This window comes from Haliaeetus leucocephalus, unplaced genomic scaffold (assembly GCF_000737465.1).
Source record: "Haliaeetus leucocephalus isolate CR32 unplaced genomic scaffold, Haliaeetus_leucocephalus-4.0 Scaffold0, whole genome shotgun sequence".
Classification (NCBI taxonomy): domain Eukaryota; kingdom Metazoa; phylum Chordata; class Aves; order Accipitriformes; family Accipitridae; genus Haliaeetus; species Haliaeetus leucocephalus.
In genome coordinates, this window is record NW_010972436.1 from 3510832 (window position 1) to 3531874 (window position 21043).

Genomic DNA, 21043 nt, shown 5'->3' on the forward strand with positions numbered 1-21043 from the left:
AAAAAAATATTAATTTGCTACAGATCAAATCAAAACAAGGATAATGAGATGTAAACCCAAACCTTAGAACACCTTCCCCCCACCCCTCCCTCCTTCCTGGCTCAACCCCACTCCCGGTTCTCTCTGCCTCTTCCCCCCAGCAGCGCAGGGGGACGGGGAATGGGGTTTACAGTCAGTTCATCACACGTTGTCTCTGCTGCTCCGTCCTCCTCAGGAGGAGGGCTCCTCACTCTTCCCCTGCTCCAGCGTGGGGTCCCTCCCACGGGAGACAGTCCTCCACGAACTTCTCCAACGTGGGTCCTTCCCACGGGCTGCAGTCCTTCAGTCACAGACTGTTCCAGCGCAGGCTTTCCCATGGAGTCACGGCCATCTTTGGGGACATCCAACTGCTCTGGTGTGGGGTCCTCCACGGGCTGCGGGTGGGCATCTGCTCCCCCGCTCGCCTCCAAGGACGGGCTGCTATCTCACAATGGGCTACAGGGGCATCCGCTCCTCCGGCGCACCTCCTCCCCCTCCTTCCTCACTGACCTTGGTGTCTGCAGAGGGGTTTCTCTCACATTCCAACCTCCTTCTCCGCTGCTGGTTTCCCTTCTTAAATCTGTTCTTCCAGAGGCACTATCACGGTTGCTGATGGGCTCAGCCTGGGCCAGCGGCAGGTCCGACTTGGAGCTGGGGAAGCTTCCAGCAGCTTCTCACAGGAGCCACCCCTGCAGCCCCTCCCCCACTACCAAAGCCCCCAAACACGGCTTTTACAAGTATTCAGGCATCGTACTCCCACAGAAACGTGTGGTCTAGATGCCCCAAATCTGATCTTTATGACTGTTGTTTTGAGAGCTATCAGATCCAAACAAACATAGTCCCTGGGGTTTCCCCTCAGTGCTCCTGCACCAGTCCGCAGTCAGCCAGGATGGAGGACCTGCTGTCTGTATATCTTCTGACTTTTGCACCAGCTCTTTGCCAGGTTTTAGTGGTGACTGAAAAGTTATGACATGTGATGGCCACCCTCTGCAAATATCTGTATTCATGTTGTTAATATTTCACATCTGCATTTAAATCACACAGTGAAATCCTTTAGTGCTTCTTCCCAGCCATTCTTTTAGTCCCCACAAAAATAAAAAGGGAAACAGCAAACTGTTGATGGCATTTCAACACAAAAAAATTCACTTGGCCATATTTCAATTCAGTTAAGAGGCACCCTCTTTTTTTCCAACGTTTAGGTGCTTTCATTGATTCAAAACACGGTCCACCTCATTTCATGGTTGATTTTGTCCTAATTAACATTCACTGATGTGGTCTTTCAGCATGAATGGTGAGCTCATGGTCTAGTTCTTGAAACTCTCTTGTGCTAGACTAAAAAATTCCTCGGGTCATGAGATGTCTCTTCTGTGAGCAGAAATCCATAAAAGTCACGTTCCTCCTCAGTCTCCTCTTTGGTATGAGACTTCTCAGGTCAGCATCTCCACTCATCTTAGGCTCGCTGGCTGCCAAAGCAGGCTGCAGTTACCTGGGCCCTCCTAAAACAATGTCCCAGTACTTCCAAAGGAGGGATGCCATTTTAGCTAAGACTCCTTCTTCTCCACTCCAACCCTGACACAAAACAGTCAAAGGAATGGGACGGCCAGAGAACAGAGTGGGAGCTGGCAGACACTTTCACTTCGTGCACACAGGGAGCTCAATTCCTAGTCCTGTCCCCGCTGATAATCGTGGCAGCAATCCCAAACAAATACAAGAAGCCAGCTTGGAGTGTTTATTCCTTCCTCCAGCATACTGGGACAAAGTCCCCTGCTCTGTTATGCAATGTACTTTTTTTTTTTCCTTTCCTTGGGACATGATCTAGTATGGCCAGCTGAACATTCATTAAACAAAAAAACCCCAATCAACAACATGAAAAATCAGATTATGAGAGGAGCTAGCAGACATTTTTGGCAATGCTTTCTGATGCTTAAAACTTTGCCAACCTTTAGTCATTTCAACAGAGGATTTCCATGACAAGAACTTCTCTCAGAGTAATGTTTTTGGTTTGATATCTTTGTTTGGTTGAAGTTCCAGAAAACGGTTCAGCTCTTCCCAAAAATGAGGCTACAGAAGAAGTTATTTTGCAATTAAAAAAACAGTCTGGCAACACTATCTTCAGAAGATCATGGGTCTCCATGCCTTGCAAGAAGGACACGCAGCTCAGCAAGCAACTAGCTATTGTGTTAGAAATACGTTGTTTCTGTAAAATTCTACCTATTTTAAATGTATCCCAGCAAAATCTTGGGTTTGCATAAATGCAATACCCACATCTTTCCAGTTTAACAGCTCCAGAATTAGAAAACTCCGCAATGAGATCATAGTCTGGTCGTCTGTCTTGAGCCAGAGCATGTCTGTTTTCTGGGCTGGGGCCATACCCCAGAGCATAGTTTCCCATGTGATTAACTGTGCAGCCTTAGCATTGCTCTAAAATATATTTTCATGCATGTGTGTATGTATACACATACACATGAGTCTACAGTCAATAAACTGTTGACACTGGGTAACCAAGAATTCTCAAGTGTGAGATTCTGACACGTGAAGAGTTGCATGAAAGTGGTCCACCCTTTCTTGCTCCGCAATTTATAAATAACATTGGTGGAATGTCATTAATACAAACACAAAAATGACAACGGTATACAATCTTTTAAATGGTGGGTAAGATGAAAATAAAACCATGGCAAAATACAGATGTAAGAACACTTCCTTGATCCACATAGTTCTGTTTATGTGCTCTGCCAATTAGAAATTTGAAGTCGCCTTTATTCATCTCAAATATATATAAAAATCTGGCGGCAGGTTAGATTGCTACATTGAATGAAAATATGTCTATCGCACATCACTACTCTGACTTAATTGGGCTGATATTCATCTTGGTAGAACTGCAGATCTTCCTTCTGTTTCTTCTGGGGAAAAAAGCTGAGCTGAAGTGAATTAATTAAATTAGTAAGAAAAGTTCCGAGTAGAACTGACAGATACACTAGTATGATACGCTATTAAGTGCAAATTGAAATTCTGAATATGAACAGCTGCAGGCAGTTCTAACACGGCTCTCAGCATTTGATCAACTCAAGCTTTCTTGCACTGGAGCTCACACATTTGAGCACTATTCACCACCAAAGCAAAAATAAAGAAGAAGAAGAAAAAAAAAAAGAAAAAAAAAAAAAGATAAGTTTTCAGATGATCTATCCATCATTCTACAGTATCTCAAAGATGACACAATAGTTTACTCATGGACTTCCTAGGAATATAAAGAAGATTTCCTTTAGGCAAAGAAAAGGGTAACTCTGACCTACTGTCATTTTCCTTCTTACATACTAGCAAGAGGTGAATTTCTCCCAATTGTCTTTCTGTTCTGCTCCTAGACTCAAACTATTAATAATGCAGTAGCCATGTGCCATGCTTTTGCTTCAGTGTAGCCCTGCACAGGCATCGTGCCATCTGAAGTCCAGGTCTAGCTTAGCAGTACTCCTTGGATCTTCAAGATACAGGAAAAGAAGCAAGAAAAAAAAAAAAGGGAAGAGATACTCTTTACAGGCACAGAAAGGGTTAGAAATGCGTGGTGAACAGCAGCAAGCACCCTTGGGCAGTATGGAAGCAAGCCTCATTAAATTCAGTAACTTACATAACCTGGACTGAAACAAATCCACACTGCAATCAGCTTCCTCTCCTTGAGTCCCTAATTTCAGTCAAGGTAAGACAACATGGGAGTTTAAAAAACCCACATTTAGAAAACTTATTTACTTTTTGTGAAAGACAGCATAAGAAAAAAAGCATTAAGGAAAGTGCTCTGGCTCCCAGTTTTTATCAAGCCTTTAAGCTTCAGTTATTTGAAGATTTTATGAAATAAATTTTTCAGTTCGAGCTACTGCTATGTTCTGAAAAGAATACATATGAGAAGCCTGTATGAGACTACCTGATGGGTATGACTACCTCGTGCAGATGAGACTACCTGAAGGGTTTTGGTTAAGAATGATTACATCAATATTTTATTTATTTAGGAATGCATTTTGCACTAAAATGCAGGTATTGTAAAAGAGGAGTCATATTAAAGATTACCCTCTTCAGATCATGCAGTTTTTAAGAGCTACTCATGTGGCTGGTGTCCTGCTGCTACCACACCAGCTCTGGAGACCTCAAGGCTGCCCACCAGACAACCTGCCACCGTAGCACGGCCAAGTTGTCACCAGGAGCTGGAGAAAGCTCAAACTTACAGGAACAGTGTGAAGCTGTTCTGAGGAAAGCTAGTTCAGGAGTAGCTGCTTGACTTCACACTGCCCTACTGTATTGCTCTAGCCGGGTTAGACCCTCACAGGTATTGAAAACCACAAAGCAGCACAACTGTCTATGGATGCAACATAACTAGCCATCATGACAGCAATGCTTAATGATACTTTTATTAATGATGTGTTGAAAGCTGCACCTATAACAGTCTCTGCTCTGGCTCAGGGCAAGACCTGGCCTACCTTATGTGCACTATACAAATTAAGTACCAAATGTGAGAGCAAGAAAACTCAGTATGTCTGTTCTTGAAGAAGCACAAAACCAAGTTTCCCTTGCACTATGCCAGTGGGAAAGCCACTCAGCTCTTGAATGACCCCTTCTCATTTTCACCCTTTTCTCAGGTGATCAAGTGGATGACCCTGGTTTTCAAAACTGCTGTTGTGATTGTCAGCTGCAGCTTCTCTCCTTTACAGCAAAGGGGAAAAGAGACAGTAAAACTAACTTTTTGGACATTAATTCTCAGGTATGCAGCTGTTCAGGGTGGAGAAAGAATCAATGACAAGTAAGCTGATGAAATAGAAGAGCACTCTCTTCCCGCTAAATAATCATCATTATCCTTACTGTCTTCCTATAAATAATAGTGGGGGGCGGAGAAAAGTAACATCTACTGCCTAGTGCTGAAATAAAGAGCTTTACACTGATCTGGCATCACTATGGATGTGTCACCCTATAGCTTTGTTTAGAAGCCCAGGGAAATGTATCTCATTCACTGCCTCAGCTAAGAGCTGCTTCCTCCACCCGAATTGTAAGCATGAAAGCAAGTGAAGTATTATATCTGAATTCATTTGAAAGACCTGACAGAGAGTTATGTTCAGAACCATATACATCAAAGGTCAGATCACTGCTGACAAAACATTTTGCATTTAGTTCTCAAATTTAGAAAGTGCTACTGCTTCACTTACAAGAAACTGGGGGAAAAAAAATGGAGCAGTCTGGGCATCTTGAAGTGAAACAAAACTATTTTCTCCTATATGTGTCTGCACAATAGAAATGCATATAAAGCAAAATCTGCAGGGTTGTTTCCAAGTATGACCATGAATATAACTTTCTGAAGGTTGTAAAAAAAAAAAAAAAAAAAAATCATAAAGAATGAAGTAAAAAGGGGCAGGAACAGTGAACAGGCAGACAGATACGGGTAACATTTTCAAAGGTTATTATTTATATAATTGAAACTGTTACTACAATGTACTTCCCATTTAACCAAATATCTCAATGACTTTCACAAACTAAGCCTTGCAACAGCTTGTCACTGAAGCAAGAAACCCATGGAAGTTGCAAAAACGGCATCAGGAGGCATCCTGACTCTAGATATTTTAAGACTTTATTTTTCCAAAGTATGAAAATTTTAAAAGCTCTGTGCCTGCGCATGCGCACATGCATGTGCATATATGTATCCATCTGTTCAAACTACTGCGCTATCTGTATATCTAATTGAGGGAACATCTCCAATTTATAGTGGCAGAGCATCTTCATGACGTATCACATTCACTGAGTTGGTTCTTGGGTGCACTCAGTACATGCTTGATGAATGCTGAATAAAGCCCAAAGTTAGGAAAGCCAACAAAGGGCTCCAGACTTCTTTTTATAAGTTTTTTAGGGGATGATGGTTGATTCCCATATTACTGTTTACTTTGTGCATTGCTGATGCATCATGTGTAACAATGCATAGTTAAGACGCAAAATTTGGATTATCTCTTTGAACTTGGTTAGGATCACCACAGTACACAAATACCTTTAAAGAAGCCATTGAGGTTGTGCATGTAATTTGAATCCATGACACAGGGCAAGCAGTTAATCCTCTCACTATACTGCATGAAGTAAAGCTGCACCCATGCAAAATTTCCTGTAGCAACCAGCTTTCTCTTTTCAATATCAAGTTTCACTTTTAAATCTTAAAGAGTGGGACACTGTACTGTGTAACTAGTCAGTGGAATTGACTTAACAGTGGAGGAAAAGTTCACTAATATAGATGCAAATTCAATTACAGATTTCATCATGTTAACGACATTTTAACCTTTACTTTCCAAGAACATCCACTGTAGGATTTCACTAGCACAAATGTATGTAGCTTCACTGCTTTACTACAGCAGAACAGAGTATAGGAAGGCCAAAAAATGGCAATGGAACAAAATCCCATCTTCTTTTACCCACAGCTTTTTTTAAATGCCTGGGAATAAAAGGCTATCATGGGGGCAAGGTACTATTTCCTGAAGTCTTTTAAAATACTAGTTTTATTCTCAGTTGGACTATAACCAAGCTACTGTTGCAACAGACATACTGAACTCCATGCTTTCAGCAAAGCTTTTGGTGTATTGCACAAAGGAGAAGAAAACTTTTAGAAAGATTTGCCATGACTGAGACCTCCAACGTTGCACATACCTAGCAGAAGGATAAATGGAAGTCAAGGGAACAGAGCCTACATTCCAGACTCTACAGTGGATTTACAGGCATTTTCATTCAGAATGGGGAAAAAAAAACCCCAACAAAAACCAAACCAAACCCCACACCAACAAACAACCCAACCCTAAAATGCTCTTTTGTGCAGAAGTTCCCCTCTTGTATATCTGTTTTGTGCAGAGAAATTCCTGACTTCATAATCATTATTTGAATTCAATCCCCACCACCACCTTCCAGAATTTTAGGTGTATCCATATTCCAGGGGAAAACTGCTGGTCCAGCCTGTCGCCTCCTTCTAGTTTTGCAAACTGCTGTTTTGATGCAGAATGTCTTTGAAACTACTGCATGAAGAAGAATTTGGTAACTGCCACTTTTATTGACAGAGGGAAAAAAACCCCAGCAAAACAGATTCAGAAAATGCAGGAGCCTGAATGATAGCAAGAGATATAAAAGGGGAACACTGACACAAGCAGATTAAAAAAAAGCAAAATGAGTAATTGCCCGGAATGGGCGTATTGAGGAAGCATGATACATGTGCTACAACTTTAGGATTTACACCAATATTGACCATTATTTTTGAAAAGTCATAGTCTGTGAGGAGCACCTTGTAAAGCTGGAATAAAGCAAGTAAATTATAAAATAGAATTAGACCGATCCTAATCATTACAACTAAATGCATCCTTAGTATGACTGCACTGGGATATCTGGCTATGAAAAACCACAAACATGAATAGGGGAATTCTGGAATTAAAATTGTTTTATTGGTTGTGGCACCAAGGTTCTGTGCTTGTAAACATATAATCTACTATTAAACAAGGCCTATGTTTTAATATATAATATCCTAACATTAAAAAAAAAAAAGAAAGTATTTTCTCCTCTAAACCAAACTATCTGAGAGTGGTAGAAAGGAGGTTCCTTCCTCAGGTGTTACTGAAGAGCAACTAGACAGTAAATCTGCAGAGTTGTGTTTTTTTCTACTCTTATACAGATTGGGTTTTATGCCTAAACACAATCCAATTTGGGTTTTAGGCTAAACCAAACTTTCTGAAAATTACCTTGTAAGAGCAGGAGTAGCCATGCCAGCTTGCACTCCAATAGCCATAGGAACACCTCCACAGCGGATATTTCCCAGCTCTTCCGCCACTGCAATGTTATAGGAGAAGTCCAAGCCCATGCCGCCATATTCTGAGAAAAAAACCAAATCTATGACACTCATGTTCTAGACTGGCATAAGCAACAAGAAAAAAAAAATATTGCTACTGCAAGGACTTGCCAACTGTAATTTCACTGCTAATTTTTAAATATTGGACAATTATCAGCTTTCCTTTCAGAAAAATGATGTCATACTATTCTTTACAAAACCTGAATTTAAAATTACACCTGCTCTAATTACCCATGTGCACATCAGGTCACCTCTGAATACCCTAAGTGGCATCATTACTTTTACTTGAAACCGCAGGAAAAAGTGATGTGCTGCTGAAAATAACATTAGAAGGCAAAATTATGCTTTCTAACAGCAAGGTCATATGAACAAATCACCACAAGGTAAGAAGTGCTTTTATTTCTCCAAGATAATGCCTGACACTCGCTCTCTCCCCCCACGACACTCAAGTGGAGCTCATCATTCACACACAGCAGTCAAGTCAGCACAAAGCAAGACCAAGTGCCCCTATGTTAAGTTACTGCTGTAGCTCAAAATCCATGTTAGACACAAGTACGATACCGAACACGCATATTTCATATCCTGGCACCTGGTTGGTGCAGTCATTAAAGCATTTTTCATTAGCAGGCAGCTGACAACCCCGGGTGCTGGCTGGGTGCCAGCATGGGCTGCTCCTCCTCCCCACATTCCAATCTGCAAATTCAATTACAGAGGATATTATTCTTCATCTCCTTCCCATGCCCAGTGCTGATAAACCCACCATGCAGTGAAACACAGAAAACGGCTGCATTGCTATGATGGATGAGGTAATTTCTAGCTGTACTAAACAGTTTATAGTCCAAAGGAAATATGGTGAGAAAGAGAAAGACTGCTGGACGTCATTAGTTGACTGAGAAGCTTTGATTAGATAGCGTTTTCCTCCTTTTTTTTTTTTTTTAAACTCTTTTGAAAACCAGCTACGAAAATTTAAAAAAAAAAAAAAAAAAAAAGATACAATCCCCTACCCCTCACACACACAGTAAGGGGCAGACAACCCTCTTCCATTCTCACTTGCTGATATCAAACACTATCTGAGCTCACCCCTCTACTGACCTCCTTTGAAGTTTTCAAAAAACACCATTAATTAAAAATCAAAACACCACAGTGCATATAAACACAGGGCCTGGTGTGCTATCATCTGTTTCCTAAACCCACAAAAACTGTCTTTGTGCATCCTTTTTCTGCAGAAAGAAAACACAAATAGAAAAGGCTAAGTGTGAAGTTCAATTTTCAAATAACATTTCTCCTTCGGTCATCCTGAATAGTCTGGATTGTCAGAATTTAAAAAATAGCTACTTTTCCAAACTTTTACCTGAAAATAATGAATGTTTCTTAAAAATATACACAAGGTTAAAATTCTTACTGGGAGTTTAATCAGTACAGTGAAACAACAGTAACATCGCAATGCGTTTAGCATAATATATAATCCAATTCTCTTGCCTTCACAAAGCCCCCATCAATAAATAAATGGTCTGAGGAACAGTAAGGAATGTACATGCATGCAAAAGCAAGGCTATTTAGAGATGTGTGGTATGAGAGAATTTTTGCTAATTTTATATGAAACTATAGCAGAGTTATAATAGATAACCTCAGTTCTCGCACCACTCAAATGCTTTCCATTTGATTATTTTTTTTAATGTCAATCATTTTTTTGCCAAACTACAGTTATTACTAATTTTGTCTTTGGTTTTGTCTACCAAGCAGTTACATTTCTGTCTTTCACTTAATTTCACAAATCAAAACCTTAGTCTCTTGATTCACCCAAAGCAACTTCACAGGAGGAATGCTATGCACAAAACTGACCCAAAGAAGGACAGTTTTATGCAGGTGTACAGCTTACATTCTTTGTTCATATAATAATATATCATGAATTGTAGTATAACAGGCTTGCCTTGTTCTCATTTGAGATTAGTTACTAAGTGGTACATTTTAAAAACAAAATGCTGCAAAAGGCCAGCTCTCGAAGTGATTAACACTGAAAGAATTTCCTACCAAAGGGAGGAAACAATCAGAATGAAGCCTTAGGAGCTGAGAAGGTGGAGGGGAGAAGCCCCACCAGGCAAAGAGATGATGCACCCTGCAAAGATTTTATAATCTGGGGATAGATAATGCAACAAACAACCACAGATGCAGACAGGCAGGAAGGGCAGAAGCAAATGGTAAAAACATTAATCAGACAACACCTAACTTTTCATCAGTTCTGTTCCAGGAGCCCAGGAGAAAGAGTTTCATGGAGAAATGTGAGTGGTTTGACAGGCAATTATAGGGAACACCTCTTTTGAACCCAAACTACTTGATCAAAACAGAGATTCACTTGTCCATGCAGTCGGTGCAGCTATATCCCCAAGTAATTTGGGTAACTTATGCCATGGCTAAAGACAGTTGGGTCCCATCTCTTTGGAGAACTGGATCTCTGCACCGAGACACGCTGCCAGCAGTCACACACAGCAATAGCAGGCAGCGCTGGCTCTGAGCACCGATGCAGCTTTCTTTTTTCCCCAGCACATGGCAGCAGCCTGGCTTTCACAGCCCCGCTGCCAGCACTCCAGCCAGCTATTTTGGGGCTGGTCTGAGCACATCATCCTGCATGCCACAGGACTCAGCTCTTTAACCAAGACAAAACCACTAGGCTGTTCTTATTTCCACCTGCTGCAGCAATGATAGTGAATGTTTAATTTTTATTTAGAATAAGACTCACTCTTTTTGGAATAACCCTTATTTGCAATAAGGGAATAAGCTGGTAGTAGGAAGATTGTGTTTGCCAGTCTCATCAACAAACACCACCTCCTGGAAGTATCCGTACAATGAGGTAATGCTAATAGGTCAATATAATTTCCATTCAGAAAAGCCAACGCCATGCCTAATATAATTTTTGGTGAAAAATCCATAAAATGAAAAGAACTAAATCCATTTCAGATCTATTGCTTTAAAAAAAAAAAAGAATAACAAGCTATATGTAAATATACACATGTAAAACATTTCTAGGGTAAATATTTCATTTAACTTTAAAATGAGATGAGTGACCTTCAGCAAATTGTTTGGCTACATTTCCATCTTTAATTTGCAAGAAATATTAAAAGAACAAAGCAAGGCAAAACTAGGCAGAGTGTCTAATGCACTAATGCTTTCACAATTCAAAACAGGTAGAAAAAGGCAACTCTGCTAGATTCAAATTTTTACTGTTTTGCTGACAATAGCACAACTTCCAGCTGTTAAATGGCTTGATATCTTATCTTTTGCTCGATTTTAGGTTCTTTTACAAAGAAATTAAATTACAAAGCCCAAAGCAAGAACACATGAACATCCACATAAATAAAGCTTCTGCGCTGCAGAGCATGGGCAGGACCCACACTGGAGTAGGGGAAAAGTGTGAGGAGGAAGGAGCAGCAGAGAGGGTCTGCTATGGACTGACTGCAACCCGCATCCTCATCCCCCTGCGCTGCTTGGGGTGGGGAGGGAGGTAGATGACTCAGGAACGAAGGACTAAAGCTGAGCCTGGGAAGAAGGGGGAGAGGATGGGCAGAACACGTTTTAATTTGGCTTTGTTTCTCACTACACAAATCTGGTTTAATTGGCAGCAAATTAAATTCATTCTCCCCAAGCCAAGTCTGCTTTGCCCATGATGGTAACTGGTGAGCAGTCTCCCTGACTTTCTCTCGACAGCTAAGCCTTGCCATCGTATTTTCTCCCCTGCCTGTTGAGGAGGGGGAGTGGGCGAGTGGCTGGGTGCGTGTCTGGCTGCTGGCCAAGGTGAACCCACCACACCATGGTCAGTATATTAACCTATTTTTCTTTTACATTGGCTCTGTGCTTTTCTGCTAATCACCACCACCACATTATTTTAACCCCCCAAAAACCCCAAACCAACCCTCCTTATTTTATATAGACCAGCTTATTTCTACATGTTAAGTTTGTGACACTGCCAGTGGAGTGGGAGTCCAAGAGAAAACAGCAAATTTTAAAAAGCATCATTTTTAAAGGATGCAGATGTACATTCTACTAAATCTGATAATTTAGGGTATCAGGACTTTTATATATGAATATAGGCAGACAAGAGATGATGCCCAAAAATACAAATGAAAGAGCAGGACTATCTGATCTTCAGCTGCAACATGTCAAAACAGAAACGCTGCTGAGAAGATCAGTTGGGAAAACAAAGGCAAAGAATGTCTGCGAAAAAGGACTTATAAAGGCAAAGGAGAAGCTGAGGTCTTTGAAACAATCGTTTCATTTTCATGAAGACCAACACGTTTCTTGTCACTTGTTCAGCCACAGGCTCCCTGTTCAAATATGACTCTGTTCAATGATGAGACAGGCTTGAAGTCTCTAGTCCAAATTTTGTAAGAGTTTCGAAGTGTCTCTGTTTGGAATTTGCTTCTGAACCCCATCTAGTAGCTGTCAGTGGGAATGACAACATCTGTGGTGAAAAGGGTCTAAGTGAGTTGAACCAAGGTGAAACAGGGCATCTTCAAAGGGTTTTAAGAATGTGAGTGAGCTTGGAAAAAGTAATGATGAAAACACAACACAGCCGTATAGGTAACTCAATCTTAAATGCTTATATAAATTATCTTGTTTGTTTACATAGCTTCCAAAGTTCACATAAAGTGTATCTACACCAAAGGAAATCACACAGTATTATTTCTACTATTGGCACCTAACAAGAAAAAACAAATGTGTGTTCTTATTTCTAGTGACTAGAAAGACACATAAAACATGATTCAACTCCCATTTTGAAGACAGGTCTGAGAGACTCCTACATCTGACACTAGGATGACAGAGCTACTTGCCAGTTTTCATCATAGCCTACAATTTTAAAATCAACAGAAGGAAAATGTAAGTGTTCAAACCTTACTCAAATATAGTTCAAGAATTTCAGCTCCAGAGGACTAGAAAGAGCCCTGAAGTTACATAATTGCAAAAGTTATCAGGCAGGACAGTACAGACATCCTACTGTAATACTTTTGCTCCTCTTTATATAAAAGGACTTCAAAGAATTACCAAAGGTGTACTCTCTGGGTTGTATAATTTCCCATGAACCCATTCTGAAAAGCTGAGGCTGATCAAGCTCAGAAAACACCTCCTGCCTTCTTGGTTATTTGCTTCTTGCTGGGTGTAGTGGAAAAAACTCTCCTTTTGTGTAACAGAAACACTATGAGTCTACTTTAGTCTTGTCGAGATGAACACATACATATTTTTTGGCTATTTCCCCTGGATCAATTCAGAAAAAAAACCCCAAAACACAAAAAATCCACACACCAACCAAAAAAAAACCCCAAAAGAAACAAATAAAACCCTTGTACCAGATGCAAAGTTCCCCTTAACAGATAACCTTAGTTGGATGGATCAAACTCCCTCAGTTTGACTGAAAGTTTGTCCCAAACCAGGAAAAATTATAGTGCTTTACAATTTTGTTTGGTTGATCCTAGAAAGACCACAACCACATAGAGTACTTGATCTCTCACAGATACTCCCTAGTTCATCCAAAAAATCCAAGGCAGATAAGGACCTCTTCTGCTAACCAAAGTTTTACTTGTAACATCACTCTTGTGATCCAGTATTCTTTGGAAAAATTAAAATATGGATTGCCTGCTCATTCTTTTTCAAACATACACAGTTAGCAGCACAAGTACAACCCCTGAGCAATTAACAGTGCAAATTGTGTGTTCCTGCAACACTCATTGCTATAGAAGTCATCATGGCTGCTACTTCAGAAACTAAATTTATTGAGATGAGTAAGGTGATTGGATCTGTCTAGCACTGTTTTAGATTAAGACAGAGCTACACTAGAAAATACAGGAGAAACTTCCACCAGAGTGTAAAGATAAAAAAACCTATAAAAACAACACAAAATGCCAAGTAAGAACTCAGCAGTGCCTGCCACTGAGCAGATAAATGCACCATGCAGAACTGGCCCTAGCTGGGGGCAGCATGGACACATTTAAAGAGGGTTCAAAGTTGTATAGGACACTGCTTTAGAAAGCCAGAGCAGTATATTCTAAATTACTAGTTGAGAACAGCTGCACTTGTTACCCTCTGACTTCCAAAAACCACCCTCACAAATTCATGTTTTCTTTATTTTCTAAATGGTTATGGAGTGTCACCAAGTGCCATCTAAGTCAGCAATCACATCTACATAAATCTTCAAACTCAGAAGGATATCTGACCTCTTAAAAAACAAAACAAAACAAAACAAAACAAAACAAAAAATCACACAAACCCCCAAAATTGTATACAAACAATGTTATGGGGAAGCAAAAGCTAAGCTGCACAGTACAATAGAATAAAATGTCCACATGGCAACACAAGAAACATCAACAGTGTAAAAAGATGCAGTAGCAAAAAAAAAAAAAAAAAAAAAAAAAAAAAAAAAAGAAAATCCAAGATTGCACACAGTCCCAAGCACCAGCTATTGAGTCAGCTCCAACTCAGAGAAAAACTTTGTGCCATCACTGGTCACAGATTCCTCAATAGCCTCCTGCCTGCTTTTAAACTGAGATTATTTTTCCCCCTCAGCTCTGACCCAACATCAATTCCACAGAAGCCTAGTTAAACCATACTACATTTTTTTTTTCAAGGTTAAAAAGTACAGATCTCAATTATTGTACATTTGAAAATGTCAGTCTAACTAAATCCACAGCACGAAGAAAACAAGAAAAAAACCACACGGAAAAATGAGTCAAGAAGTGTATAGGCTGAACATATCACACCTCCTGAGCTTCAGTGGCAAAGCCACGCTACTTCTCACAGGGCTTCTCTTCAGATAAGCTCATAAACAAACCATAGCCTAGGTTTCAAGAATATCACCTCTGCAACCCCCCAGCTGCTTGAGGTCAGTCAATTAGCAACAGTTGCCAACCTCCTTAACACACATTGAACATACACATTCCTACAACCTGTTGCACATTTCCCTGGTTTAAGCTTTGCTTTTGGATGCTCAGTTTAATTCTCTGAGTCAGGCTCATCCAGCCGGGAATACTGCTTCTCTCCAGCCTGAAGGCTGCCACCCTTCTGACAAACAGGCCAACATTACATCAACATCCTTCGACACGGTGCGTGTCCAAGGCGGTCCTACTGACACCACTGTGAATCAGCCCTCAGAGGCACCGAAATCTGCCGTCAGGCTCGATGAGGCATGTCAGCCCCATATACAACGTCCTCTTCCTCCCAAGAAAACAACTGCACAGCTGCTCAGCTAGCTTCTTTTAAACATGTTCATTAATTCTGAACAGGTAATAAATCAATTCATCTCACACCTGTACAAGAATGAAGTGTGTACATAATCTTTATGTGCTGCTGGTGGTCCTATTCAAGACTCTTCCTCTCACATGAATTACTACAAACTACTGCAAAGAGTTCACATTACTCTGCATCGCGGCAAACTTTCCTCCAACAGGATCTGAAGCATGAATACACAAATAGATATTATAAGGAATCTACAGTTACGTACAGACATTCAACATCCATAGGTGAACAGGGAAAGAAAATGGGAATAGACTTATCAACAGGTTACAGAGAGCGTCCAAAGAACATTCTCCAGTTTAAGCACAACAGAGAAAAAAGATGAGTAACAGGACTGAATACAAGTATGTATATTGGTAAGGATTTTTTAAAAGCTGAATGAAAAGACATCAAGATCTGAAATCAGAAGAAATTCAGGGATTAAACAGATTTATTACATTTGCTACTTATTAACATTTCTATGCTAAGATTTAATACAAAGGCTGACTATTTATCAACTGAAAGCTGTATTTAACTTTCTTCCCTACAAGAAGAAAGCTGATAAATAGCTTGTTGGAAATCCACATTTGTCTGACATGGAAAACTTTAGCCACTTAGCTCAAGATGTCACACCCAAAGGGATAAATTTTACTAGATCACAAGTTCCAAAACTTGCCATCTCCAAATGGAGTTACAAACTGAGAACTGAAATTGTGGGCATGGGGGGAGAAACTTCACAAATGCTGGTTTTGAATAAATTCCAGAAAAAAAGGGTTTTAGAATGTGTGTGCAGTGAACAATTAAATGAGCTTTGGACATGCTCTGGAGCTAGCCTGGCTAGCACAGGGGTTTTAATTCAGTAGCACTAAACTCGAAACAGAAGCACACTGCAGGAGGCTTCCACAGGAATTTCTGATCAGCACAGGCTTACAGGACCAAATGATTTTCCAGTGGCTGACTCCTTAAGTCCTTGAGAAGCTGGGTCAGATACTGAAAAAAACCATGCCATGCCATCCTAGAATACCTGCCACATTGCAGATCAACATATTCTTAGCATGGTCACAGCAAACAAATTATTAGAGACATCTATCAACTAATGCCGCAGCTAGAAGCACACCTCTCTGTCATTAAGCAATTTCCTTGTTTATAAGTATTAACAGGCAGGATTCTTTTCAGCTGGCAATGTCTGCATCCACAGGCTGATGCAGCCACCAGCACGGGCAGAGCTGGGACCTCCAGTTCCACAGCTCCTTGTCCCCAGCAACTGCCAAGCCCAGGACAGCCTGCTGCACTGCTGGAGCATTCCAGATGTTTCAGTCCCTGAGTACAGCTGAGACCGAAGGAGAGCATCTTCCATATTTTGTGATTGTTTGTGAAATCTGCTTGGTTTTAAAACCGCTTTGAGTTAGCAAAAGCAAAGCGATAGAAAGAGCATCCCTATTTCTGAGCAACAGATTGTGGTTAGCTGTTTAAGACAAAGCCCAAATTTTCAGTTTTCCAGGAAATGTCATGAGTTTGATCTCAGACTGGGAACAAAAGTCAAATAAAAATGCAAATTTTTGAAATATTCTGCATATTTTTAAAATATGAAATTGTATTCTTTTGTCAGTGTTTTGTGGTTGGTTTTGTTTGTTTGTTTTCCCCAAAGACATACAAAGGAAATCCCCTTCTGGGATGAAAACGGAAGATTTTTCACAGTATCAATACAAGGCATTTCCCCAACAAAATAGATATTTCAGTAAAACTGACATATTCCCATGCTTGCTCTATTCTTAATAATTTTATTGGAAAAAAAAAAAATCATTGACAACTTCTATTCAGATTAAGGAGTGTGGACAAACACTTTAAGCGCTATTCTAGAGCTGAAAATACCTGGTTTAGTTCTCATTTTTGCCTATAATTCTGTGTGCATCCTTGCCCTTAAGATTTGTCAGCCGTACCATACCATAAAACAGATTATCGCTCTCTGTTTGTAGAAGAGCTAACACAACAGGATTCTAATCTGAACTGCAACCTCCAATGTGAAATACGCTACATCACTATTTTTATTTACATTGAAATTGGAGAGCGTGCCTTATATGTAGTACTGGGCACAAATGAAAGGATTTTCAGAATAGTGCAAAGCATACTGGAAATCAAATTCCCCGTTCAAGATTATTTTCTTCAAAAGAACCTCCTACATATAGTATACAGTTTAACTGTATTTTTTTACAACAGAAATAGAAAACAAATTTGGCCATAGCAACTCAAAGTCTACACTAATAGTGTATTTGCCCTACTCGCTGTATTAACACTTGCAGCTAAAGTCAGACCTCTCCCAATCATGAATACTATCTCTACTATTTACGGACCATTGAGGAAGCCACGCAGAAATATTCATGCATTCAGCTACCACTCAGGAGCTCCAAGGACTTCAAAGGCTGGCTATTCATCTCAATCATTTGCCTTTTTATAAGTAGCTATACAACAAATTATATCTCAAATTCTTGTTCTTAAAATATCACACTAGAGTTACATAGCAATAAAAGTATTCTTCAGGAAAAAGAATACATTGAATATGTGGTCACACAGTAAATTTTCAAAGGAATTAAATTTTATTGTGTACACTGAGTAATTCTGAAAGGGAAAGTATATTAACTCAACATATATATTGTATCGTATATATTCATACTTACGGGATAGGTCTCAAACTGAGATTTAAATATTTATATTTGAAAATAAAAGCAGCAAAACAAATTCATATATATGGAGAAAAAAAAAATCCTTCTTCCCAGAAATTAATAAATTATTCCAGGAGATATTTGAAAAATAATCTTAGAAGTGTTGCCAAGCACCTGAGTTATGTATCTTCACGGCTCAGTAATCTAGCCAATAATACACCTTCCTTTCAAACCAAAAGAAAAATACCAGTGATGCTGGAGTCCTCTCCACATTCCACGTCCCGAGACAAATGTTCCAGAGTCATCATGCTTCCCACATCTCTCCCACACATCTACAAGTAGATGGAAAATGGGGAGGATGGGGTAAGGAAAGGTAGCTTTTTCACAGAGGAAAAAGTACTTGTCAAAACTACATATTATTACTATTTTTTTAAGTTGGTCTTGTACCATGTACTTTCCATTAGATCCATCTAATTTCAAACAACTTTAAAAATGTGATAGGCTTGGCAACCATCCATCAGATACCAGGGGTTTATTATAGTGTTGTGTGTACTGTTCCTAAATGAGTAACCGAAACATCTGAAATAAAAAAGAAAATCCCAGTCAATTTATTGGTATGTAGGTGTAAGAATCTCCAGAAACAGAACACACAATTATAAAATTATGTTAATATATTAAGGCTTTTTGGTATGTGTTTTGAGAGTTACATTCCTTTCCATCTCATAAGAGGCACTATTTTAGAAACACATCCAACTGTCACAAAAATATTTGCCTGATTTTCACATGCCCTCATCCATCCAGCTGTAACTCAACAGGCTTCTGTGGCCATGAGACCCCACTGAGTAGCACAGGGCTGAAAGAAAGGGAACTGAAGGAGATTTTATTACCACAGGCACCTTTTATCATGGTTAGACAGCTCACCGTGTAGCCACTCTACTAAGGTTGCTGATGCATCCTTTGTTTTCCCATGGTCTCCTAGACACTATTTCTGTTCAGAGAGAGAAATATTTTCCACCACATCCTTGTTACTCTTAAGCCACATCTCCAAAGAGCTGACTGATAAGCTTTCCAGTATTTCAGAGACACCCTAAAGAGGTGCTGGGTTGAACTTGTTTGCTCATTTATGGGCAGTGCATGACACGGGAGGTGACTGGGCATGCAGGGATCATCCCTCTGAACCACACAAGGAGCCCATTGCTACTGGACCTTTGGAGTTTACCTGCAGCTGAGATGCTGTGGGCTTTCCACACTGCTCAGCAGAGGCAGCAGATGTGCACGTCTGCCCTGGAATGGCTCTGGCTTAAAGATAAATTTCCAGTATAAAGCTTGTATCTCCCACCCATGGAAAAACGTAGCACATTCAATATGTCTGCATATCCTTAGTCTGGCAGAGACACCAATCCCACACTGACTGCAGACTGTCTTCATGAACTGCCCAAGAGCCAGATCAGTTGTTCAAGTTTGTGAAGCAGCTTTTTCAGCAATGTTAGCATGATCAAAGTCCAGAGCTAGATGCAGAAGAAGCAAAGTGATATATAAGCAGACACGGATTTTAATCAGTGACCCATTCTGAAGCTTCTGCAATGTCTCACATGAAATTATAATAAATGTATTAAATCTCATAAGCTTCACGATGCTGAGCATACTGCATATCCTTTCAGTGCTGCATTATTATCATATTTTCTCTCCTTCTTTTAAAGACTACGACTATTTGCTAACTCATTATGCTTAATGAAAATCCAGTTTATAGCATCTCTCAGCATTAGGTAGTCCCAAATTGAGCGATTCCAGCAACTCTAAATTAACAGTGAGCAAAACAGCAATGACTGTGCCTTCTTTCTCCCAACTACATCATTATACTGAGCCACAAAGAATGAGAAAGCCCACACCAAAGACATGAATTTATGCTCAGCTCTCACTCTGTGTTTAAAATAGTTGAGGAAAGAACAAAAACATCATTTATTGAATACTGAATGGCCTCAAAATTAGCAATAAAGGTTTAAGACCATGCTATATTTCACTGAAACAATGGAAAGTTACATGAACTATTCCTCAAATGTAAAGCTGAAAGACTCTTTCCATTAAAAAAAAAAAAAAAGAAAGAAAAAAAAGAAAAAAAGGGGAAAAAAGTGAGATAAGTTTTTCTATCTGGAAAAGATCACAGCATCTCCTAGGCTACAGCCTCACCACTTCAAGTCAAGGGACATAAAAGAAGTAAAACATGAATTAATGCATATCTTCTTCCTCCAAAAAAACCCCACCAGAAACAAAGGAAAAAAACCTAGCTCATTTATTTTGCTCACATTCATGCAAACAAGGTAACTGTAACAACTGAGCTAAAGTTTATCTGTTTGTCTTACGACACCAAGTCTTGGTGACGGTCTTTTCTTGTTTGAAATCCTCACATTGTGACTGTGGCTAATGCTGTTTTCTAAATTTTAGAATAGCACTGGTAAAGTATGGACTAAACGGAGAATGATCAATTAAAGCAAGACATGAAAAATGCCCCAAATACAAACTCATATAGATAGCATGCTAAAACACAGACCTTAGCAATTACACTTTTAAACCAAACCAAGTCACTACTCCCTGCATTTTAAGGAGGTTTACATAAAAGAATCAGATACATTTCCTTATTGCACAGATTCTTCTTATGTGTTAGAAGTATTGCCATGAAGAGGAAAAAAAAACACAAAAGAAACCCCACCCTATTACCATTTTAGGGAAATTCCTGTGTTTGGGAACTCTGCTGCTGTAGACTGAGGTTACCCTGGCTAATGTTTTACCACTAGAAAATGTCTCCCACTTGCTATTTAATTGCAATTCACTCTGCAAGATTTGGCTTGCTCCTGATTTTGTGTTGGAGTGGTTGGTGCTGTTGGAGTCCTATTTAATCCAGCCCTGCAAGATGAAAAGATGTGTGCAGCCTGTCAGCTTCCACAAAAATTAGTATTTTGGCTAAATAACTTTCAGCAAAATAGAAAAAACCCTAACAGATTTTACCATATTGGAATGCAGAGCTTTAAGAAACTGGTTACTCTTATTTGAAGACAAGTATGGATGAATGATACGATTTTTATTTTTGTTGTTTTCCACCTCTCAGTGTGTCCTTCCATGCTGACTTTCCAGAGTCAGCATGAGTCTTCAGGCAAATCCTGTCCTCCGGTTTGTGTTTCCCATCCTGACCTGGGATGAAACTGCTTCCTCATTTCTCCTTCATTGAAAGGTCTTCATCAGTGTAAACCCAGCTTTGGGTGCTGTGCATCACCCA

General features: G+C 39.8%; 1 protein-coding gene across 1 annotated transcript in view; it reads right to left on the reverse strand.

Moving 5' to 3' along the window:
• Window positions 1–21043, reverse strand: part of LOC104828650 (probable acyl-CoA dehydrogenase 6) — a 78159-nt gene that overhangs the window by 26599 nt on the left and 30517 nt on the right. The window contains exon 3 of the mRNA XM_010562486.1: window positions 7749–7878. Coding sequence (XP_010560788.1) covers window positions 7749–7878 — 130 coding nt within the window. The remainder of the gene's footprint in view (window positions 1–7748; window positions 7879–21043) is intronic.